General features: G+C 44.6%; 2 protein-coding genes across 2 annotated transcripts in view; one reads left to right on the plus strand and one right to left on the minus strand.

Annotated features, from left to right (window-relative positions):
• Positions 1–14,051, plus strand: SLC23A1 (solute carrier family 23 member 1). The gene is made up of 17 exons (XM_004280304.4): positions 1–880; positions 996–1,080; positions 1,295–1,356; positions 1,979–2,113; positions 2,552–2,709; positions 3,445–3,533; positions 3,696–3,763; positions 3,932–4,113; positions 4,245–4,365; positions 4,605–4,761; positions 5,083–5,230; positions 5,983–6,088; positions 6,341–6,470; positions 6,564–6,707; positions 7,211–7,306; positions 10,171–10,437; positions 13,630–14,051. The coding sequence occupies exons 1-16, from the start codon at positions 845–847 to the stop codon at positions 10,416–10,418; spliced, it is 1,965 nt and encodes a 654-aa protein (XP_004280352.2). The 5' UTR covers positions 1–844; the 3' UTR covers positions 10,419–10,437; positions 13,630–14,051.
• Positions 12,118–24,002, minus strand: part of PAIP2 (poly(A) binding protein interacting protein 2) — a 20,669-nt gene continuing 8,784 nt past the window's right edge. The window contains exons 2-4 of the mRNA XM_004280305.4: positions 16,981–17,144; positions 15,413–15,592; positions 12,118–13,119 (exon numbers count right to left, since the gene is read on the minus strand). Of these exons, the coding sequence (XP_004280353.1) occupies positions 13,063–13,119; positions 15,413–15,592; positions 16,981–17,118 (375 nt within the window). The 5' untranslated portion in view covers positions 17,119–17,144 and the 3' untranslated portion in view covers positions 12,118–13,062. The remainder of the gene's footprint in view (positions 13,120–15,412; positions 15,593–16,980; positions 17,145–24,002) is intronic.

Genomic DNA, 24,002 nt, shown 5'->3' on the forward strand with positions numbered 1-24,002 from the left:
GAGAGTGCCGAGGAATAGAGGCTTCGAACTGGTCAGATGACTTTGGGAACCTGGGAACAGGAGCCAGGATTTGAGAGGAGAGGACAGGTGGACAGAGGAACGGGCTGGAGGCTGGACAGGCCGTCGGATTCGGATTCGGGGCTGTGACATGAAGCTGCTACCCAGCTGGACAGTGGTGCTGCGGGGGAGGCCTTGGGGCAGGGCCTGGCCATGGGCACAGCGACCCAGAAGTAGGTGGACCCTAATGGGGTTGGGGCAGCGCAGAAGGGAGCAGAATCAGGGCCCTCAGCCCCTGGGCTCTCCCCAGCCCCCAGGAGGGGAAGATAGGCCGGGCCCAGGCCGGCTTCAGCGGCTGCGTGGCAGTCACTCAGGGCCCGGTGCTTAGAAAGGCCCCACAAATCAGTTTAATGCTCTGCTGTTGCTGTTTTTAAATTTATAATACTTTTGCAACAGGGGCACCAGATTTTCATTTTGCACTGGGTCCCACAGATTATGTAGCTGGTCCTGACTGGGAGGGGAAGGGAAGGAATCCTTGTCCTGACACAGAGGACAGAAAAGACCGGGCTAGCCTCGGCAGCTCCTTCTCCGGAGGCCCATCTGTTCTGCGCCTCAGGGACCCTGAGGGGCGAGTGGAGGTGGTGGGGAGGGCAGCCCTGTCTGACATTTTATGTATAATTAACAGCGTGGGCTCAGTAGTTCAGGCCAACCTGAATTTTTGGAATGGCTTTCTAAAACCTTGCTACCTGTGTGGCCTTGGTCAGATCACATCTCCTAAATCTGTTTCCTCAGCTGTAAAAGAGGTTAATGGCACCCAGCACCTGGGGTTAAACATGAAAATACGTAGATGTTGCTTGGCACGCAGTTGTTCCTAAATAATGAGGTGGGTTATGATGATGATAATGATTAACTTTTGATTAATAAGCAGAGAAAAGCCTCATTCAGAGTGTACCATAATATGTGCCCATTTTCACTCCCTTTCCTCTCACCTCACCCAGGGCCTGGTAAACTTCCAAGGCCGTCTGCTCCTCACCCCCTCTCCGGCCCTCTCTCGGAAAATACCTGTCCCGTGCCCAGGCTCAGGTGCGGGCAAGGAAGGGTGTGCTCGGGAGGTAAATGTGGCAGAGGCTTGGGCGGCCTTTTCCACCGTGGCCGGAGTTAATACATTACCTGGGCCTGGGCCCTCCTTTCGCAATCAGTGTTGGAGATCTGGTTACAGATTTACTTTGAACAATGTCGGCTATGCGGATTAAAGTCCTCCTTGGCCTTCGTATAAGCAATCCCTTCTTCTCCTCAGGAACTGCTCACACCTGTGCCCCAAAGATGAGGGCCCAGGAGGACCCTGAGGGCCAGACACAGGTGCTGGGGAATGAGGGGAGCGGGTGGGGGCAGGGTGGGGCTGGGGGCCTGAGCAGTCCTTGCTCCCTGGGAGGGCAGAGACAAAGATTCTGATGAACTGGATCAAGAGTGACTGTCCCAGGCGGAATGTGGCAGTTGGGGGAAGGGTGGGGTGGCAGTGGGGTGAAGGAGACTTCTGCTCTGGGACTGGCTCACCCCAGCTTGGGGGCCGGCAGGGGCCCAGCCTACCGCCCCATTAGTGACACCCCAAGGACCTCTAAGGGACAGAGGGGGGACCAGAGTACGTCCAAGAGGGCCTGTCACAGTCTCCAGCCCTCTTTGCCTCCTCTCCTGGTGACCCCGGCCTTCTGATGTATGGGCCCGTTCCCTTGGATAGAAGGCCCAGGTTCTGAGGGCTCCAGGAGCCAGTACAGCGGACTCATCCCTGCACAAAGCAATGTGAGGTGGGAGCCACGTGTAGCCAGGCCAAGGGGTAGCTGGGTGCATGAGCATTGAGGAAGGGTGGGGACCCCATTCTGAGGAGCTGACAGGCCACTTGGGCTACCTAATTGATTCTGAAGCAGAATGGACTTTTCTGGTTCCCATCACTCCACGCTGAGTTACTTCTCTCTGCTGCCCCCAGCATGAGTCCCTGGGCTCAGCAGGGACCTCCATGAAGGACCCCCCGACGGCCCTGTGCACAGAGCCCAAGTCTGACATGTTGTACAAGATCGAGGATGTGCCGCCCTGGTACCTGTGCGTCCTGCTGGGCTTCCAGGTGGGCATCTCCCCAGGGCCTTCCCACCCCCGCCCTGCCTGCTCCCCAGCCCCCTCCCTAGCCAAAGAGGTCATCCTGGGTAACAGGAAGAGAAACCTAAAGTCAGAAGCAGTGACTGTCACCAAGCAGGGGTGGGGAAGAGGCTTGATGGGGCCTGAAAGGGACGAGGTATCACCTGCCAGGCGGAGTGCCGGTGACAGGAAAGGGGGCCCACTCCACAGAAGCTGCAGGAATAACTTGGGGGCAGATTAGTAACCCCAGAGAGGTGAGCAGTCGCTCTGTGGGAATGCCGTATGGGAGTATCAGTCCTGGGTGGGCACACTGGTAGGGGCAGCACGGGCTCAGGCCCACTGAGGCAGGCGTGAGGGCTGTGAGGGTTCCCCTGCCTCCCTGTGAGCTCCGTGGGCCCTGCCTCATGCGCTCTCCCCACACCCCTAGCATTACCTGACCTGCTTCAGTGGCACCATCGCTGTGCCCTTCCTCCTGGCTGAGGCGCTGTGTGTGGGCCGTGACCAGTACATGGTCAGCCAGCTCATTGGTACCATCTTCACCTGTGTGGGCATCACCACCCTCATCCAGACCACACTGGGCATCCGGTGAGCTGCCCCACTCCCACCCCTACCCCACCCCACGTAGACACACACGCAGTGATCCACACAGCAGGAGCCGTCTCAGAGGACTCTTGTGGGACAAGAAAAACTGCTATCCGCCCCCACCTGCTGCTTCTGCTTCCAGGCTAGCCTTAGAACTAGGCAGCTGGTGTCCCACTCTGGACCCCTGGTGTCCCTCAAGGAAAGGGAACGTGCCCTAGCTGGGCTCTCCTCCATTAAGCCTTACTCTGGGTAATTGGGACCACTCACTCCCCTGCTGCCAGGGCTTGTGTGGGCCTCTTCAGTGGTCTGTCCTCCTGGGGGCCCCCTGCCCCCGCGTGCACAGTCCTAGGCCTGGGTGGCCTAAGGATGGTCATTTGTATGGTGGGAAGATGAAGGAAGGTTGTGAGTGGAGCTTGCATGCAGGAGCTGAGCTGTCCACTTCCGTGCACGTGGCCCCTCACAGTGCAGGAGCTGGTGCTGAGAAGGAAAGGGAGCAGGTTGTGAGCCAGGGGCTCCATCTGTTTTCTTTCTTAGGCCCCCAAAATGTTAGAGTCCTGCCTGGGGCCTCAGTGACTTCCCTCTGTTCTGCCCTTGCCCTTGTTCCTCTGTGTCTCTGTCCCTGTGTGTGATTCTCCCTGTGCCTCACTCTGTGCCCGTCCCTCCCCATCTCCCCTGTCTCTGTGTTCCTGCCTCCCCACCTCCCACCCTGTCCCTGCTGCTCTGTGCCTCTCTTTCCAGGCTGCCACTGTTCCAGGCCAGCGCCTTTGCATTTCTGGTCCCAGCCAAAGCCATCCTGGCCCTGGAGAGATGGAAATGTCCTCCAGAAGGTGGGCACATTTCTGGGGGCTGCACTGGAGAGGGGAGCCCCAGGAGCCCGGAGGTCTGGGCGACTGTTCCATGTCCATACCCCAAGGTGCCTTCAGGGCAGCATCTTTACTTTCTCTCTGTTCCCCGTGCACGTGTGTGTGTGTTCCTGTCTATGCCCCCAGAGGAGATCTATGGTAACTGGAGTCTGCCCCTGAATACCTCTCATATTTGGCACCCACGGATACGAGAGGTGGGTTTGCATGTGGGGTAGAAGAGACCTGGACTTGAGGGTGGGACTAGATGGGAGGGAAGGCCACTGCTGAATTGGGGGATATGAGGATGTGGTCCAGGAACATTTTTTTAACTTAGAGGTCATGGCTTCTACATGGTGACTTATAGCTGATCTTTGCTTTTCCAGGTCCAGGGTGCAATCATGGTGTCCAGTATGGTGGAGGTGGTGATTGGGCTGATGGGGCTGCCTGGGGCCCTGCTCAGTTACATTGGGCCTCTTACAGTCACCCCCACTGTCTCCCTCATTGGTCTCTCTGTCTTCCAAGCTGCTGGTGACCGAGCTGGCTCCCACTGGGGTATCTCAGCTTGGTGAGTGAGCACCAGGCCTGATCCTTGCCCAGCCCCAGTCCCTCAACCCCTTCGTGTCCTGCCCCCTTAGCCTTGGCTCTTGCCCCCAGCCCGGCCTACCAGCCGTTTTCTCTTTGTGCTTCTGTCCCCAGCTCCATTCTCCTGATTGTCCTCTTCTCCCAGTACCTGCGAAATCTTACCTTCTTGCTGCCTGTCTACCGCTGGGGAAAGGGCCTCACTCTCTTCCGCATCCAGATCTTCAAGATGTTTCCCGTGAGGAGCTGACAGGCAGTTCGGGGTGGGACTAGGGCAGGGAAGGGCAGGGGAAAGGGCAGGGGCAGCAGGGGAGCTAGAGGCAGAGTTGAGGTCCTAGCCAGGGATGGGGGCCGGGGTCTGAGCTGGGGCTGGGGCACAGGCTCGGGCTGGGGCTAGGGCTAATGTAGGAGCTGGTTAGCCTGGACCAAGACCTCCTGGGCCCTCAGTGCAACCCTCACCCCCCACCCCCACTTCAGATCGTGCTAGCCATCATGACCGTGTGGCTGCTGTGCTATATACTGACCCTGACGGACGTGCTGCCCTCAGACCCCACAGCCTATGGCTTCCAGGCACGAACAGATGCCCGAGGGGACATCGTGGCTATTGCTCCCTGGATCCGCATCCCCTACCCCTGTGAGCAACTCCATCTGGGCCCCTCTGCCTCCAACTGAGACCATCAGTGAGGCCCCTGGTGACCCGAGTCCAGCTGATGACATAACAAGTATTAGCTGCACATTTATAGTGTGCCAGGCAGAGTGGTGGTGTACTCAAAGTCTCACTCCAGCTTTATGACTCTAAGTGACCCCAAATAAGCTCCCACAACTGTATAGCTCCCACCCCAGCTTGAGATCTCTTTACCCCTTCCCCTGCTCCACCCAAGTACTGCCTAGTCCACTCCCTGACCCACCTAGGAACACTCATTGCATCCAACCTCCCATCTCCCTGTTGATACAGGTCAGTGGGGGCTTCCCACAGTGACTGCGGCTGCTGTGCTGGGAATGTTTAGTGCCACATTAGCAGGCATCATTGAGTCTATCGGAGATTACTATGCTTGTGCCCGCCTGGCTGGCGCACCACCCCCTCCAGTGCACGCTATCAACAGGTATGCCAACCTGCCCTCCCCGGTATCTCATCCCCTCAAGGGTCACTCAGGAAGCAAACGTCCGGACAGAACTGAATCCCAGAGGTGGGGGACAAGGAGTTGGGCAAGTCACTAACTCTCCAGGTTCTCCTTACTTATGAAATGGAGATGCTCTCATCACTCACTCTGTGTTGCGAACAGCTGAGGAGACAACGAAGTCTAAGGGAAACTACAGTCACTGACAGCCTTCCATGTGTCTAGCTCTTTCTTTCTCTCTTTATTTATTTGGCTGCACCGGCTCTTAGTTGCAGCGCATGCGATCTTTTTAGTTGCAGCATGCGGGCTCTTAGTTGAAGCATGTGAGATCTAGTTCTCTGACCAGGGATGGAACTGGGGCCCCCTGCATTGGGAGTGCGGAGTCTTCACTGCTGGACTTCCAGGGAAGTCCCCATGTGTCTAGCTCTTGATGTGCGTTCTCTTATGCAATCCACTAATGGCTCTGTAAGACAGGTACTCTTAATGTCCCCATCTGACAGATGAGGAAATTGAAGCCCAGAATCACCTAAGGATTAATTGCCAGGGCAGTGGGACTGGCATTCAGACCTGGGCTCCTGGCTCCCAGACCCACCTCTGGCCCGGAGTGGGGAGTACTACGGACAGATAGTTGCAGCTCACACAGCCCTAGAGACTCTGGCCAGGCTGGCCAGGGCAATGGGAGGACACAAACCAGGCTAGAGCATGGACCAAGGCCCCCACTTGCCCTTTTCTTACAGGGGTATCTTCACCGAAGGCATCTGTTGCATTATCGCAGGGCTGCTGGGCACGGGCAACGGGTCCACCTCGTCCAGCCCCAACATTGGTGTCCTGGGGATTACCAAGGTGCCGCAACTAGCCAGAGCAGCACAAAGCCGCGCCCCAATTCCATGTGCCGCAGGCCCCGCCCCAAACCTGTCCCTACTTTGGCCTAGCCCCACCCTGCCTTTGACAGGCCTCCCTTGCATCATGCTCTGACCCATATGTACCTTGCTCTTATAACAGGCCCCGCCCACCCACCGCGCCCCTCCCCTCCCACAACTAACCCCGCACAACTTCACCCCCTGGGTCTAGCCCCACCCCTTGGCTCACTGGCAGGTGGGTAGCCGGCGCGTGGTGCAGTATGGTGCGGGTATCATGCTGGTCCTGGGCACCATTGGCAAATTCACAGCCCTCTTCGCCTCGCTCCCTGACCCCATCCTAGGGGGGATGTTCTGCACCCTTTTTGGTGAGTGTTGTGCGTGCTTTTGGGGCGTGGTCGCCGTGTGGTGGAGCCTACCCAGCCCGCGAGGAGCCTCCAGCGGTTCTTTTGTGCTCTCAGGCATGATTACAGCTGTGGGGCTGTCTAACCTGCAGTTCGTGGACATGAACTCCTCCCGCAACCTCTTCGTGCTTGGATTTTCCATGTTCTTCGGGCTCACGCTGCCCAATTACCTGGACTCCAACCCGGATGCCATCAACACAGGTGCCTCCACCTGTCTTACCTGTCTCAGTGTGGGGGAGGTGTGGTGGGCTCAACTCTGAGCACAGCCTCTTCCCTCAAAGGCTCCACACAGCCAGAGCCACAAATCCTGCCTGTCTCTGGATGTTAGCAGCTGAGGCTAATTAACAGCTCTTCTTTACTAAGACACTTTCTGTGGACAGGTATGAGCTTTACATATGCTCATTTAATTTTCACAACAGCTCCATGAGATAGATACTATTACCATCTTCATGTTACAGGTGAGAAAAGTGAGGTTCAGATGGGTTAAATGATTTGTTGCAAGACAAGTAGCAACCAGCAAAACTGGGATTTGAATCCAAGGATGGGAGGCAGAGGTGTATAGAGGTGTATAGTCAAGGTTTTGTACTTTCCATCTCTGTGCTTGCTCAAGGAAGTCAGCAGGCTGCACCAGTGGGGAGAAAGTCTCTGAGCTCCGTTCTCCAGATGGGGCCGTGACACCCATTAGCCTTTGGCCTATTCCACAGGCATTCCTGAAGTGGACCAGATTCTGACTGTGCTGCTGACTACGGAGATGTTTGTGGGTGGGTGCCTCGCTTTCATACTGGACAACACAGTGCCAGGTATGGGTCAGCCCTGAAAAGGGGAACAGAGAACCAGGTTGGACTCAGGCAGTCCAGCAGATGTCTCCTGAGCTGAAGCTGTGGCCAGGTCAGATGCAATGCCTCAGGCCCTGCAGGGAGAAGCAGGAACAGATGGGCCGGAGGGAGAGACCACCAGCCTGATAGAGGCACAGGCTTCCCTCTTAGTCTTGAAGAGGGTGTGGCTAGGAGAGTCATTCCCGGGCCCTGTAAATTGTTTCTTTTCCATTTCTTTGTTGCCACTGGGTTGAGGGTTGCTTTTGCTTTCTTAGAGTAGGACAGATGGAAATGTAGCATCAGTATGTTGGCAAAATTCACTCCAAATATGCCAGTGACTTATGCTGGCTACTAGAAGAGCCCCTAACGTTTCTCTTTGGTATCAGGGCTTTTTACAGGGATCATGGAGGATACTTTGTGGGGTCCCTGAGAATCCTCCTGACCCATGTTTATGTGCCCAGGAAATATATAAAAACTAAATGTCACCAGGTGCTCTAACTATTAATAAGAATAGTTAGCATTTACCAAACATTTATGGGTCAGGCATGGAGCTAAATGTCTCCTTTCATCCTCAAAAACTATCCTGTGAGGCAGAGACTATCAACACCATTTTGTATGAGAAAAAAGAATCAGAGGTTAGGTGACTCACCGAAGGTCACAAAACTTGCTGATTTAAAACGCTGCAAATTTGGGATTTAAACAAGTCCATCTGATGCAGTTAGTCCAAGGCCTGTGTCCCAGCCACTCCACCACAGTGCCTCTGCTAGAGAGTTTCAGGGGAATTGTAAGATCAAGGAAAGCTCCGTAGAGACAGGGGCTAGATTGCATCAGTCCACAGAGATGACAGATGGAGGATGATAGCTCTCCATCTTCTGCAACTTAACAGCCTAAACATAGCTGACCCCACTTGCTTTCCCCTCTCCGAAGACACAAGTGTCTATTCAGAGCACAGGAATCAGCGGCTGGCTATGCACAGCTGGTGGGTTAGAGTTTGGGCAGGGAAGGGCCAGGACTCCCTGGCACTTTCAGGGATTTTAGATAGCATCAGATGAGGGAGCTTTTGGTAGCAGCTATCACTTGGATGGATGGGTGATACCTGACCATGGTACCCCCCTCGCCCACCAGAGGAAGCTGAGGTGGGACCTGGAGAAGCTCATCCTGAGGACATGAGACAGGGAAGTGGCAACCTCAATGCCTAGGGAATCCACAGAGATAGAGGGCGTCTGGGTGGGCAGCTGTACAGAGGGGTCTGTGATTTGGGCAGCTGGATTAAGCTACCCAGATGTTAACAGCCTCAGAGTGCCTGAGTTCCTCACATCTCTATCCTTCAACCCAGCTGCCCATCAGCAACCATCTCTGCCAATGATCAATATATGTATTATGCTACATAATCTTCAACAGTCCTTCAATGTGCATGATGAGGAATCTGAAGCTCAGAGTGGTTAAATCACTTGCCTAAGGTCACACAACCTGGTTTCAAGCCCAGGTCTGGCTGGCTCAGAACCTTGTCCTCAACAATGGAATTACAGAGCTTTATTCTGTAGGATGGGTACATTTTGCTGATAGACCACTTTGCATTTGCTCTTACTCTTTACCTACCCACAGACCAACCTTAGAGGGGCAGTAAGTTTAGTTCAGCAAGTGCTACTGGAGCAAGCACGGCCCCGAGTTAGACACTTAAGGGTAAAAAACATTAAGTCAACAAGATAGGAAGTAAAACTGGGTTTAAAGCAATTTAGAGCAATGAGGTGAATAAGCCTGGGCTGGAGTCATCTGGAGGGCTTCCTGGATGATTCTGGGTGGAGCCAAGAAGATTAGGACTTGGAGAAGCACTGGAGAAGGCAACACAGGTAGGGATGTGGAGGGGAGGCGAGGGAGTGCCGGGCTGGCTCTTGTGTCCCAGCAGTGGTGAGGAGTGGGGCCATCAGTCACCTCAGTCCTGTGCCACAGCTGCAGCTCTTCTCCCTCCACTCTGCCCACCTGTGCTCTTTGTGCAGTCAGGCCCAGCTCAAACAGTACCTCCTCCAAGTGGTCTTCTCTAAGGACGCCAGCCCTCCCTCAGTGCCCTCTCCTCTGAGACTTTGGGACACATTTGGTTTCTCTACTCATGGGGCTTTTCAGTCTGGGCTGCCAACGCGTGGAAATCTTTGCACTAGATTTACACTGTCTCACAGTCTTCGGTCAACCCCAGCCCTCTTGTGAAAACCTCAGAGAATTCACACATCCCTCCCATACCTCCTAAAGGAGACTTCCCCTAGTTGTAAAAAATCTCTCTCACGTATCCCTACCACCAACAAAGATTTTACTTAGCTTGACTTTCTGAAGTTTGTATTATAAAAACAAGAGAGTTTATTTTCCAAATATGGAATCATAATATTGAATATTAATACTGATTACAGTGTTTCAAAATATAACTTCCTGCCCTCACAGCAGTCTGAGCATTATTTGGTCCCCACTGGCCCAGCAGACACCAGCCCCACACTCGAGATGTAGGCCGACAATTACTTAACCGTCTGCCTGCCTTCTTGATCATAAAATTTTGTGTAATAGTGCCTATACACCTCCCACCAATGTTTCAAAGAAATTAGATAAAGAAATAAAAGCACTTAGCACAGACCGTGGCACACCGTAGATACACAATAAATACTAATTACGTATAACCAGTATCCCTTAGGGTTCCCTAGAGCTCTAGCCAAGTTAAGAGCTGAGATATCACAGATTCAACTTTTCAGGACCAGAGAATTGAGAATCAAGACAACTCCAGAAGTCTACCTTATGGCTAGGTTATGGGAAGGGGAGGTAGCAGAGGATTGCTGGCTCTGGTAAGTGACCCCACTGTCCTCTTCCAGGAAGCCCAGAGGAACGAGGTCTGATACAGTGGAAAGCTGGGGCCCATGCCAACAGTGAGATGTCTACCAGCCTGAAGAGCTATGACTTTCCCATCGGGATGAGCATGGTAAAAAGAATTGCCTTTCTGAAATACATTCCTATCTGCCCAGTCTTCAAAGGATTTTCTTCAAGGTCAAAAGACCAGCTTCCAGTTCCAGAAGATACCCCACAAAATACAGAAACTGGGTCTGTGTGCACCAAGATCTGAAAAACTGCGCCCAGGAAAGGTAGGATGTCTGTTAGTCTATGGCTTTTGTGGGAGGGTTGAAAAATCACAACATTCTTATGCTTTAACCAAAGAGAAAACAAAGTACTCAGTTTCCATTTCTGTGACCTATTTGAATATTTTCAATCAGAAGGCATACTGGGTAAAAAGTCAATATACATACGTGGAACTCCTTAGCCATTTTATAGTGACAGTGGAACTTCCCAACAGGTGTGGGCCAGTAACCTTGTAGGAGGTTACAAGTATACTGAAGTATTGATCCCTTTGGCCTTTGGTTATCTGGGCTGATACTGGGTCAACTGGAGCCCATGAGCCATAAACTCTAGCTACAGGCAGCCTCATCCTTACACTCCAGTATGATAAATTACACTTTATGACATAAAAAGGTTGAGAAGTAACTGACATAGCATAAGAATAGGAAAAATCCTCTCACATAAGGTGCCTTGTTTAAATAGTTGTAATAAGATAAAACCCCTATGAAACAGAATGACTTCAGTTACCCTAAAACTATGCCACATAGGCCCAGATGGGGTAATAATGTGTTTCAAGCCCTTAAAAAAAAATCAAAGTGGTTTTAATGTGCATATTGCCTCAGACAAGTTCCAACAAAGTGAGAGCTTAGCTTAGATAACTCCTTAATTGTAATAAGTCACTTAAATAGAACTTTCTATGTACCAGGGATTGTCTTAAGTACTTGATGTGTATTAACTAATCACACAATCCTGAGATAGGCTAGTCTTTGCTCTTAAACATTAGGTTACAATGCCTCTCTAATTCAAGTTTATAACCTCTAATTATACTGCATGATGATAATTCGGCAGTATGTGGAAATGAACTCATTTGCCCCCGTCCAGGCTCAGAGAAGTGATCTGTAACCCTCATACTTGGCAGCCTGCTGTGCCACTTGTGGTACTGAGCTGTTAGAGTACAGAGGGGACTGGTGGTATTATGGCTCCAAAAAGAATGAGAGCCAAGCAGGATCGTCTGCTTCAGCATCTTAAAAAAACCTGTTTATTAGCTTAGTAAGGTAGCTATTAAAAAACACCAGGCACAGGTACGCACACCAAAGGACCCTAGGAAGAATGTGACCCAGAACTGACTAGATGGCCTTCTTAATCTTGAGCCCTCCAAGCTCAAGAAGAACACAGAGGACATTATCAACGACTGAGTAGGGCCGTGGGGCAGAATTGTATGTGGAACCAGGAAATTGCTAGTTGGTTTGACAGCCTATCCCAAATAAATATTAGCCACAAACCTATTATTAATTAGCTTGTGAGGGTGAAAAAGGGGAAGGTCCAGGTGAATCAAAATAGCAAACCAGTCCAATCAGAACAGCAATGGTTTGTGAAGGGCAAAACTCAATGAAGGTTAGACTACAGTAAGGTTACCATTATACTGACCAGCCAGAAAGTTTCTTAACATGGATATATTTAATTGCCTTGACACTGCAGCCTGAGGTGATCAAGGTGGGCTACGGAAGGGGCTATGGGATTTATTTTACTGCTGTATTTTGGACAGACACTTATATAACAACATACTCGACACTATGGAATATAATAATAAAGCCTGCTCTCTCAGCAAATCTTGCCAGCAGGGCTGTCCTGAGGGACTGAGCCCACGCTGAAGGAAGTATCACCACTGGAGAGTCTGTATTCCAGCACCAATAAACACAACCATCTGCTCAGTTCTACTATTATTTATTTTTTTAAATATTTTTGAAAAAATATAATTTTTTTACAATATTTTCAACTTAAACACTATTCACACTGAACACGTATGGCAGCTTAACCTACCCAAATAAGAAGTTTAAGAAGCCAAAACTGTTCTAGCTTTGTTAAAAGAAAAGTTGTGCTGCAGACTATTGTAGTGATGGTTAACAAAGCAAGGAAAAGCACCACTCAAATCACAGGTTACAATTTCTTTGTTCAATTGGATTATGGGTTGGTCAAATGTTAGACTTTGCACAGGTATAGCTTTGATGCAATGACTCCTTAGAAGAGGATGTAGTTCTCAAATCACATACTTTCTCAGATGTAACATTAGGAGAATTCAATATTTCTTACATGATAACATACCATAAAAGCCAGGACTTTGGTTACTAAGGTAGTGAACCTAAGACATACTTGTTTATAAAAAATTATTTCAAATTAACTAACAAGCCTTCATCAGAAAAAGGAGATTCTTTCTGATGGGGACAAATGCAAATTTAAGTCTGAACTGAGAAATTAACTACTAGAACTTAAATTTACTCATTTAAAAAAATTTAGACATTAACAAGTATCAGTTAACCTTAAGGGACCAGTTTAGTCTCAAAAAGGACAATTCACTAAGATTTAGAGGTCATTTAATTTGGTGCTTTGACACAACTTGACTGGTGCTTCTTTCCTCACTGTCTTCACATCAAGCCATGGGGCCAATTCTATTTTCAGTAAATGTTTGACAGCTTTTTACTTAATAACAGTCTCAGCACTTTTATTAAGCATGCAAGACTAACAAAACTTTGGCAATGCATAAGTGTAACACAGTGACAAGAGAGAGCTTTTACAATTAAGTCTTCTAATACTGCCTTCACAGTGTGGAAATTGTGCTACATCCACCAAAAGAGGGCCCCGTCTACTCAAATATTTCAGTACTTCACCCCAGGAACAAACTCCTTTGCATTTGGATTCAGATTGCTCTTGACCTGGAAAATAAGTACATAAAAAAGCAAGTTCATTAACAGATAAACTTCAGATACTCAGACGCATTCAACCCAGATCCACATGCAAAAACATCTTCCAAAAATATAAGACAAAGGCAAGAATTCAGATTGTAAGGTCAAACTTAAGTAAAAAACAAATAAAATCCACAGCAGGGAAAGGAGGAACCAGATGTAAGCTACGTATATTATACCAAATTTTATCAACTTTCTAAAGAGAAAGTAGAAATTGAAATTAAATTTGCTTAAGTGTAATCAGAAACTCACTAACTTCACATCAACTAAAGGAGTGTCTCAGAACACGGAATTCTGTTCGTTTAACTATGATACTTGACTTGCTATTTAAACAGTTTCATACTATGCAAAAATACTAAACAAGTGTTGAAATGATGATAAAAGTGACTGGGGAATGATTTACAGATTAATTTTACTTTATGATGCTCCTTGAAAATATGGAGTTGTCTTTCTACAACTGCTGTATTCTAATTCCCACAGGTAGCATGGTATATAAGAGGAAAAGAAAACTGCATGGGGAGTCAGAAGACCTAAGTTGGAATCCCAGCTCTGCTAACTAACTTCTTAAATAGGCCTGGATAAGTCACTCTCTGGGACTTCATTTTTGCATCAGTTAGGGGAAGACTGGGCCAAAGCCTCTAAGAGCGTGAGAGACTTGTACCACCATTATTTTGTATTTCTAAATCTTTACTTTCTTAAGCAGATGTGTCAGCATATAGGGAATGGCTGGAAATTTTCCTCTACCACATCTCTGAATGCAAGTTGATCAAGAAAAAAAGAAACCAGGACGATTCCAGGGCCTGAAATGGTAGGCATGCTGGCAGGATTTCAGATTGAATCTGAGCCCCCAATATCACTTACTTCAAGACCAAAGCATATTAAACAACATGTTGGAGCAATAATTTAAGTTTCATAATTTATATACAACCATTCCCTTCTCTCAAGGGAAATATATCTAAACTTTAAAAGTCTGAGGTTTAAATTTAAAAAGCAGTGTTCTTGAATGTCCAATCTTTTGGCAGCTACAAAAGAATGAGAAGGAATTAATTAACCTCAAATAGACTTGAGTCAAACAATCCAGTTTCTAGACAATGAAAAGATACTGGGTCCAGTTAAAGTTATACATTATGCCCAGCAAAGGGCTTCCCTCCGCAGAGCAACCAGGATTATTTGTGGAGTGCCTAATGTGTAGCCATAAGCAAGCATATCCCAACAGACTATTCAGATCATGTATCTGCTTAATTGGGTTAGTGTCATTTACTGCAACAAAAGCTACACCACAAGTAAATTTCAGTGTTCTCTATACAGCCCTTTAGAAAAATGGATTCCAAATGCCTGATAGGGCGGGCTGGCGGTATCCTCTGGGAGTGCTTTTAAAAAATTAACATGCCTAGATGACTGATTCTGCAGGTCTGGGATGTTGCTGAGAAAATTTTTGTAATGCTTCATAGGTAATTATGACGTACAGCCAGGTTAGGAAATCACTGCACAGTGAACAGAAGACAACTGCAAAAATTACTTCAGAGTCTAGGGGTAAATTCCAGAGAACCATCTTGTAGAAGCAACTAGACAGACTGTCCATATAGAAAGAAAGTTTAACATTCTGACTTTAAATTATTTTATCTTAATTTTAGCAAAGGAATCATTAGGTTTTACTCTAGTACTGATGCTTAGTTATCAAAATTCGTGAAAAAACTTTTCACTATAAATAAACCATCAGCAATGAGACACTGAGAATAACTAAAAATGTAAAAAGATTTGTGTTCCTTTTCTGCCAAGAGCATGTAAAAGTCCTTATCACAGTTCCAAATGGAGTTAGGGGTAACTCAATGAAAATCCTGGGTCAGGAAAAAAATCTCAAATTTTATCTTTCAGAAAAAATTTGTAATTTCACCAAATATTTAAGACAATTAAAGAGCAAAACCTCTCCATCAAGCTACTTTTGCATAGGCAAGTCACATGAACATCCTGTGTACTCCCTTTTGAATTAATGCTTTAAGACATTTCCTAGGGCAACATAGTTATCATTATCTAAAAGCAGTGGCAAGAAGTCTGTTAGTAGTCTCAGGCTACCTCCAGAGTGTTGCCAGAAGTCACTCCTTATCATAAGTAAGACCAGGAGGCCTCTGCTTCCATAGTAAGAAGCAGCAGAATTTCTGAAGGGGAAGAGATGTAGAACTCTTCTTAAACAGATGGTTGCTAGCTTTTCCACTTATGAGAGAGATGAGCTAGGTTTTAAAAAGATGAAAAAATAACTCTTTACCACAAGATCTTCCAGGGAAGAGCCATCACTGATAACAAGGTCATTAAATTGGTCTTGGATTTGGTCCATAGTTTGTGGGAGATCTCGAGCTGGAATAAACCACTCATGTTCCTCTTCTTCTTCCAGCATTTCTTGGAAACAGCGTTCAATAAATTCTTCTTCCCATAACTCCTCTTCTATCTGGATTTATAATAAATAAAGGGTAATTTATAGGATACTTGGTAAGATGAAATCACTAGAAAAGGCTTAAAGAATCTTGAACTAAACCATTTAAAAACATAATGTCATACCTTCCTCCTTTGCTTCTGTGCTAAGGAAAAAAAATCTTTTCCATAAGACCTGGAAAGATCTGTTTAGGGTTTTGCTATGTCTTTACTTGTCACAGCAGAATATTCTTTTTTTCCACTGATGGTGGCGGGGAAGAAGTAACAAAGAAGTGTTCTCATGGAGGAATGTGTATCAGAATTACCTATGATACTTCTAAAACTATACAAACCCTAAACCCACTCAAAAATGACTGGAAAAAAAAATCTTTGGGTAGGACTTCCCTGGTGGCACAGTGGTTAAGAATCCACCTGCCAATGCAGGGGACATGGGTTTGAGCCCTGGTCCGGGAAGATCCCACGTGCCACGGAGCAACTAAGCCTGTGTGCCACAACTACTAAGCCTGCACTCTAGAGCACGTGAGCCACAACTACTGAGCCCTCGCACCACAACTACTGACGTCCGCACACCTAGAGCCCGTGCTCCGCAACAGGAGAAGTCACCTCAACGAGAAGCCCGCGCACCGCAACAAAGAGTAGCCCCCGCTCACCGCAACTAGAAAAAGCCCTCATGCAGCAACGAAGACCCAACACAGCCAAAATTTAAAATAAATAAATAAATAAAATTATTTGGAGGGTAGGGTCAGCAACTAAACATTCTCACTGAAATAAGACTACATTGCTTTACTCTTGAATATATATAACTGGATATGGCGAAATCAAGCTGGCTACTAATTATCAAAGCCAGGATCAGAGAGAAACTAGATGAAAGGTAGAAACAGGTACCAGAAATATGGGAATAAAAGACATCTATCAATGTATGAGAGTTCTCTAAAAAAAAACAGTGGTGTCAGATTTTGAGGCTGATCAGAATGAGAACCTTACATGAAAAACAGTACAATCTGTACCCCAGTACCTGTGCCTATTTGCTCCTGATTCCAGCTCTCTTGACTTTCACTGCAGTAGAACAATCTGACTGGTGTAAGGTAGTGGTTTCCAAACCTAATTGCTCACTGGAACCACCTGGGAGCTTTTAAAAAACACGTTTCCCAGGCTCCACCCTAAATCCTTCTGAATCAGAATCTCTGGGTGGGACCCCGAAAAAAGCTCCTTAGGTTATTTCAATGAGCAGTTAAACCTGGTAGTAATCAGCATCCAACTAAAATAGGAGTGGTAGCACATAAATCCATGTATTTCATATATAAGGGACCAGGTGAAAAATGCATTTCAGGGAAAAGTACATTTATATTATATGACAGCTGTCATAGGCTACAATAAAAGAGCATGTTTATACACAAAACTAACCTGTCTGTTGAATTCCTCTTCATTTTCCATCCACATGTACTCTGCAAATGGATTGTCATCTTCATGAGAATGACCGTTAATAATCACATCTTCATTGATGATGCTTGGGCTAGTACTGCTGCGACTTGGATCTTTCATGGTTGGTGTTAGATATAGTCTTTAACCTTAAAAGAAGAACAATACAGTTAATCTAGTCAGTCATTCTTTCAGTTCTTAGTGAGCATCTATTATTACCAGCCATCATGATTAGGTATTAGATGTACATGATATATTAATGCACATGATAAACACAGCAATTGGAAAGCTTTGTTTTTCTCTTAAATGATTTTAGTGTTTAAGAAATAGCTGAGAATAGCCTAGATTCATCTAATGTTTTCTAATAACAGTAAACAAAGGCAATCAATTGCTTAAATGGAATCCCCAAACCATCCAGTTTTTTTTTAATTGGATATTCTGTGCTTTATAAAACAAGCATGGTTTGGAAGACTTAAGTCATCAAGAGACTTTATGAAAAGCAAATTCTACTTTTTAAAATTGTTATTAAAAAGCCCAGAGACTGGAAGTGAAAACTAACAAACTTTTAATAACTCCTATTTCCTTAGTCGCAACGCAAGGTATAGCTCTGGCTCTCTCGACTTCATAGCCCATTCTCTATTTGCTTTATCTTTGGGTCCATGTTGAGTTCCTCCATGTCTGGATTTTCCCACTGTACAGTAAGTATCAGGCATCTAATCTCATACAGTAGATCTGGTTTCTTATACTCTACTCAACAGGCGATAACATGATCTAACCTAGCTGATATGTTGCAGGCTAAAAGTTCGAAGCATAAAGTTTCAGATTCTACAATAGTCTATCAATTCACTGACTCTAAAATTGCTAAAAAATGGGTTTACATAAAGCAAGAGTCACTTGTACATAAATCCAAACATTAGTGTGACTTGTGCCAAAGGAAGGAAATAGCATACCTAATAGAGTTAAAAAAAAAAACAAAACTTCTTCAGGCCTTCTTAAACTTATAATCAAATAAAATACTAAAACTAAAATCTTCTACTAGAAATAGTTTTTTTCTTTGGGTAAGGTTCAGGGAAAGACTTGCTCTAGGTATGTTGCCTGGCCCTTTACATTCATTTTATGTACTTATCCTTAGGAAAACCTAAGGATAATAAAACTTATAGCTGTTCATATAACATGAATTTAGTCTCTAAGCTGTGGTAGGGGGTCCTATCCTGGCACACATATGCATTTCCCCCAAGACTGAATACTAATGAGAACAGTCATCATGGTGGTAGCATTTTCAATTGTTAGGAAGTCCTGAATTAAAAATTACTGAGAACTTCTGCCTTACTTATTCATTATTGTATGTATATGAAAGAAAGGCAGAGACAGACTGAAATTTATGTGCTAGGCTGTGGGTAGAAAGAAAACATGATGTGGGTTAAGAAAGTGTAGCACTGTGAAAGCAGACATGACAGAAAACAGATGATGGATATCTTTGATATTTTTATTTATCATTAATCTTGGATTAAATAAACCCCCTTATTTTGATAACAAGTTTCGACTAGAGAGCAATCAGTTCCTCTAAAGATTACTTTTTATTTTTAGAAAATTACTCATTCTTATATGTCAAGGCTACCAAACATTTATATGCTCATCTTTAAACAAATTACATTTTAGATTAGACTCAAATATTATGAAAAGCAGGGGGTCAATTCTGCTTTGCAACTGGATGGAACTTTGTTTACTCTGCATATGAACTGATCATTAAACTATATTCAAAGACACCCCAATTTATAACAGCTTTACATTATTATTTTCCCAACATGTGTCCTATCCCAACTCGTGCCCATTAAATCCTACGTTTCAGAAGACCACAATATTAATAAGTGACTTATATCTTTAGTTAAAAACAGCAAATAAAAATCATGTTTAGCACAGAGTATAGGATATTCAAGTAGAATTGAATAGTTAAGTAGCAATTATACGTGTGAGACATGTACTAGAACTACTACTAACTTGTGTTTGAATGTGCTTCTGGTGACTAAAGTATTATCTATATATAAACGCAATTTTTTTAAAAGAAAAAAGTGTTCTCCATACATTTCACGAGCATAACAATGAAACAATGAAAAATCTGCATCAGCAAGTTCTATAGTCTGAGAATCTCAAGGGACTCCCTCCCTGCTTGTTTGATGCCAACCAGTAACAAATAAAATATAAATAGTGCTTAGCCTAAAGGGCCCAATCCCTGCATTTGACATGTCTCTAGGTCAGCTTTTTGCCGATTATCACCTCATCAAACAACCCGTGGCTTTGGTATAGATCCCAGTGAAAGAGTCTATGAAGGACAGTAAATGAAATTTCGCTGTCAAGTAATATTTGGGAAACAAATCACAATTGGAACCAGTAAAAATCAACTGGAGCCTGGGCACTAATCTTAAACCTTAAGATAGCTGAGGAAGGAACAACTGCTGACCAGATTTCTGATACAGCTAGCCAAGTGAAAAGCCAGAGGGGTAAGGATCATTTACTTTCAGAACGCTGACAGACCTACAATTACTGAGTACAAGGTGTTCTAATATAAGGTATTGTATCAGATTTTAAATTTTCTTCTATGACCTGTTCTTGATCCTTCTTAGACCACTCTTTAGATTGTGTCGTGTGTTTTGCTATTTTAAAAAATTGAGTATATAGTTCAAATACCATAAAATTTACAATTTTAAATTGGCATTTGTCAAAAGCAGTTAAAGGCAAATGTAGTAGCCAATGCCTGCAAAGAATAACAGTTGGGGCAAAAAGCCTTGGAGGAAAGGCTGGTGAAGGAGATGCTTTGGGAATAAAGGCTTTGAAAAGCTCCTGCATATTCTGGGAAACCTAAAAGGCCATGGGCATGCCCAGTGCTGGCAGCACGCTCAGAAAACAACTAACAAGGCCCTACACTTTTCAGGCGTCAGGCTCTGCACATAAAACGAAGGTTAAGAAAGAGCTGTAAACTGCCCAAGTGTTAAAGGTGTATCTCGGCATACACAAAAACCCATCTGCCAAGACTGGGAGAGTTTTATTTTTTGCTTAGGGGTATTAAAGGACATCTCTTGAAAATAACTAGCTGGGACTTCCCTGGTGGCACAGTGGTTAAGAATATGCCTGCCAATGCAGGGGACACGGGTTTGATCCCTGGTCCGGGAAGATCCCACTTGCCGCGGAGCAACTAAGCCGTGCACCACAACTACTGAGCCTGTGCTCTAAAGCCTGCAAGCCACAACTACTGAAGCCCGCACACCTAGAGCCTGTGCTCCACAACAAGAGAAGTCACTGCAATGAGAAGCCTGCGCACCGCAATGAAGAATAGCCCCTGCTCGCTGCAACTAGAGAAAGCCTGCGTGCAGCAACAAAGACCCAATGCAGCCAAAACTAAATTAATTAAAAATAAATAAATTTAAAAAAAGAAAAGAACTAGCTGACAACTAAGCTAATGGGACAGACTTCAATGGCCACACAAAAAATAATACAAGCTTTTACAAAATTATTTCAGAAAGGTCACTAAACAAATAACAGAACAAGCAGAACAACCACCCTGGGGAGAGGGGAGAATATGATTTCCAGAGTTGCCATATAATAGTCACAATGTTCAGTTTTCAACAAAAATTATAAGGCATGCAAAAAAATAAAATAGTATGGCCTATAAACAGGAAAAAAAGAAATTAATAGGAAATGTCCCTGAGGAAGCCCAGACATTAGGCTTATTACGCAAAGACTTTTAAATCAGGTGTTTTAAATGTCCAGAGAGCCAAAGGAAACCACGTACAAAGAACTAAAGGAAACCATAAAAATAGCAAATATCACCATCAAATAGCAAATGTCAATAGAGACAAATTATAAAAAGAAGCCAAGTAGAAATTCTGGAGATGAAAAGTACAATAAATGAAAATTCTACTTGAGGGTTTATAGCAGATTTGAGCAGGGAAAGAATAAGCAAACTTGGTAAGTCAACTGAGATTATTCAGCCTGAGAAACAGAAAGAGAAAATAATGAAGAAAAATGAACAGAACCTCAGAGACCAGTAGGACACCGCTACATGTACCAACATAAGCATAATGGGAGTCCCAGAAGGAGAAGAGAAAGAGTATTTGAAGAAATAATGGCCCCAAACTCCTCCAACTTGATGAAATCTATGTTAGTCTACACATCCAAGAAGCTCAACAAACTCCAAGCAGGATAAACTCAAAGCAATCCACACCGAGACACACTGTAATCAAGTTATTGAAAGTCAAAGAGAGCATCTTCAAAATAAGATTAATAGCTGATTTCACATCAGAAACCAGAGGCCAGAAGGCAGTAGGAAAACATATACAAAGTGACTAAAAAAAGAGACTAAGACATTCCCAGATAAATAAAAAAGTGAGAGCTTATTCATCACCAATAGACCTGTCCTATAGGAAAACCTAAAGTGAGTCCTTCACGTTGAAACAAAAGAATACTAGCATTAACTTGAATTCATCCAAAGAAATAAACAATGGTAACTACATAGGTAAATACAAAAGTCACTAATAATGTATGTTTTGCTTTATAACTCTTTTTCTCTATATGAAACTAAATTGTTATTAGTTCATACTTGTTACAAACTAAGATGTTAGTTGTAATTCCCAGGGTAACCACTAGGAAAACCACCAAAAAAATATACAGTGAAAGGTGTATTGCTGGGGTGTATCATCATCCCATTCAGAGGCAGCCCCAAAGAAGCAGCTTCAAGACTCCAAGAGTCAATGAACTCAAATCTATATATATTAGTCTCTTGTGGCTGAGAAAAAGTTTTTCTCTAGAGCAAAACCAACCAAAACTAAAAGAGGAACTACTAGAAATACAACAGAAGCACCTAATTTGCTTGAGTGATGTCTGAGGGCACAATGTAGATAATAACTTGACAAATACAGTTTAAAAAAAAAATCTGGTAATTAAACCATACCAATCTGTTGCTATCTTATCTTTGTTCATGCTTCAATCCAAACCACTTTAAAACTGGCAGAAATGAACTGAGAAAGCCAGTAATTTCCCTGCAATTTTTTAATGTTCATATTTACTTCAAATGTTTATTATGCTTTAAAATCCTAAAATTATCAGAAAATGTAATTCAAATAATTTTTTAGCCTTACTCTCATAAAAGGATTTTTAAAATAACGTAGTAATACTAACTCAGAACACGCTATATTAAATTACTAATATAAAATATCTAGTAGTTGTTAGACTACATATAGTTAAGATTTTCCTAAACAAAAATTACAAAATAGTAAAACAGCAATGTATCATCTTACAGTGTTTTCAATAATCATTTAAAAAATTTTGTACATAGTTAGGACATCTTGTTGAAAAAAGAAGCATTAAAGTGAAAGAAATGTACATATACAAAGTACACCCTACTTAAAAAAAAAGGTTAGGGCTTCCCTGGTGGCTCAGTGGTTAAGAATCTGCCTGCCAATTCAGGGGACACGGGTTTGAGCCCTGGCCCAGGAGGATCCCACATGCCGCGGAGCAACTAAGCCCGTGCTCTAGAGCCTGCGTGCCTAGAGCCCATGCTCCACAACAAGAGAAGCCACGACAATAAGCCGTGCACCGCAACGAAGAGGAGCCCCCACTCGCCACAACTAGAGAAAGCCCGCGCACAACAACGAAGACCCAACACAGCCAAAAAAAATAAAAAGAAGTTAAATGTACAAAACAGGTCCTAAGTGTATTTAAGTTTTTTCCTTTTGATCTCCAATCCTACTCAGAGGTAATCAATGTTAACAGCTTAGTATGTGTCCTTTCATATCTCTTTGCTTACAGAAACACACATAAAGGATTTATATATTTTACAGAATCATGCTAAATATATTACATGAAATATACTTACTAGTCAACATGTAGAAATACACTTTACTTTTTTTTTTTTTGCGGTATGCGGGCCTCTCACTGCTGTGGCCTCTCCCGTTGCGGAGCACAGGCTCTGGATGCGCAGGCTCAGCGGTCATGGCCCACGGGCCCAGCCGCCCCGCGGCATGCGGGATCTTCCCGGACCGGGGCACAAACCCGTGTCCCCTGCATCGGCAGGCGGACTCTCAACCACCGCGCCACCAGGGAAGCCCCCCACTTTACTTTTTAATTGATACAGCACCAATTACTCAACAATTCCCCCTTTGGTGCATTTACTTTTCCAGTTTTTTCATTACAAACAATCCTGCTTTGATCACCCTTGTACACATATCCTTTTCTATCTGAGCTTTCTGTGGGATACATTCTGGTAAGTGGGAATAACTGGGTCAAAGGCCGTGTGCACTTGTAGCTTTAAGAGAAGACAGATTATTTGCCAAAAATATTATGGTAATGTACATTCCTATAATACACTGAGTGCTCCCATTTCTCTGCATCCTCAACAGTTCTCTATATAAGCAACATAGCATTTTACTTTTGCAAACAGATGGGCTTAAAAAGAATCTGTTTTCCTCTACAGCTCCTGGGATATGCTTATTTTGCTTAGTAAGTCTTTTCCTACCTTGAGGTTATATTTCCTTTATTTTCTCTCAGTATTTTTATAGTTTCTTTTTTTTACATTTAGATCTTTAACTCGTGTGAGCATTTCTTTGAGTATGATGTGAAAGATCTATACTTTTCCATATGAACACATCATTCATTATTTAATGAAAGCTTGTTCCTGATGTTTATCATAATCAAATTCCCACTTACACAGTGTCTAGATTCTTTGTTCCATGACGGTGTATTGTATGTATACTGTTTTATCTCCAACTTTTATTCTGAAGAATTTTAAACTTACAGAAAAGTCATAATAATAGTACAATGAACATTTGTACCTTTCATCTAGATTCATCAACTGTTAACATTTTGCCACAGTTGTTTTCTCTATACAATTTTTTTTGCTTAACCATCTGATAAGTTGCAGACATTATGACCTTTCATCCTCAAATATTTCAGCACAGTATTTTACTCTTCTGATTACAGGAGCCTTTCAGTAAGTTTAAATACGTAGTAGCACA

This window comes from Orcinus orca, chromosome 3 (genome assembly GCF_937001465.1).
Source record: "Orcinus orca chromosome 3, mOrcOrc1.1, whole genome shotgun sequence".
In the NCBI taxonomy this organism is placed as follows: Eukaryota; Metazoa; Chordata; class Mammalia; order Artiodactyla; family Delphinidae; genus Orcinus; species Orcinus orca.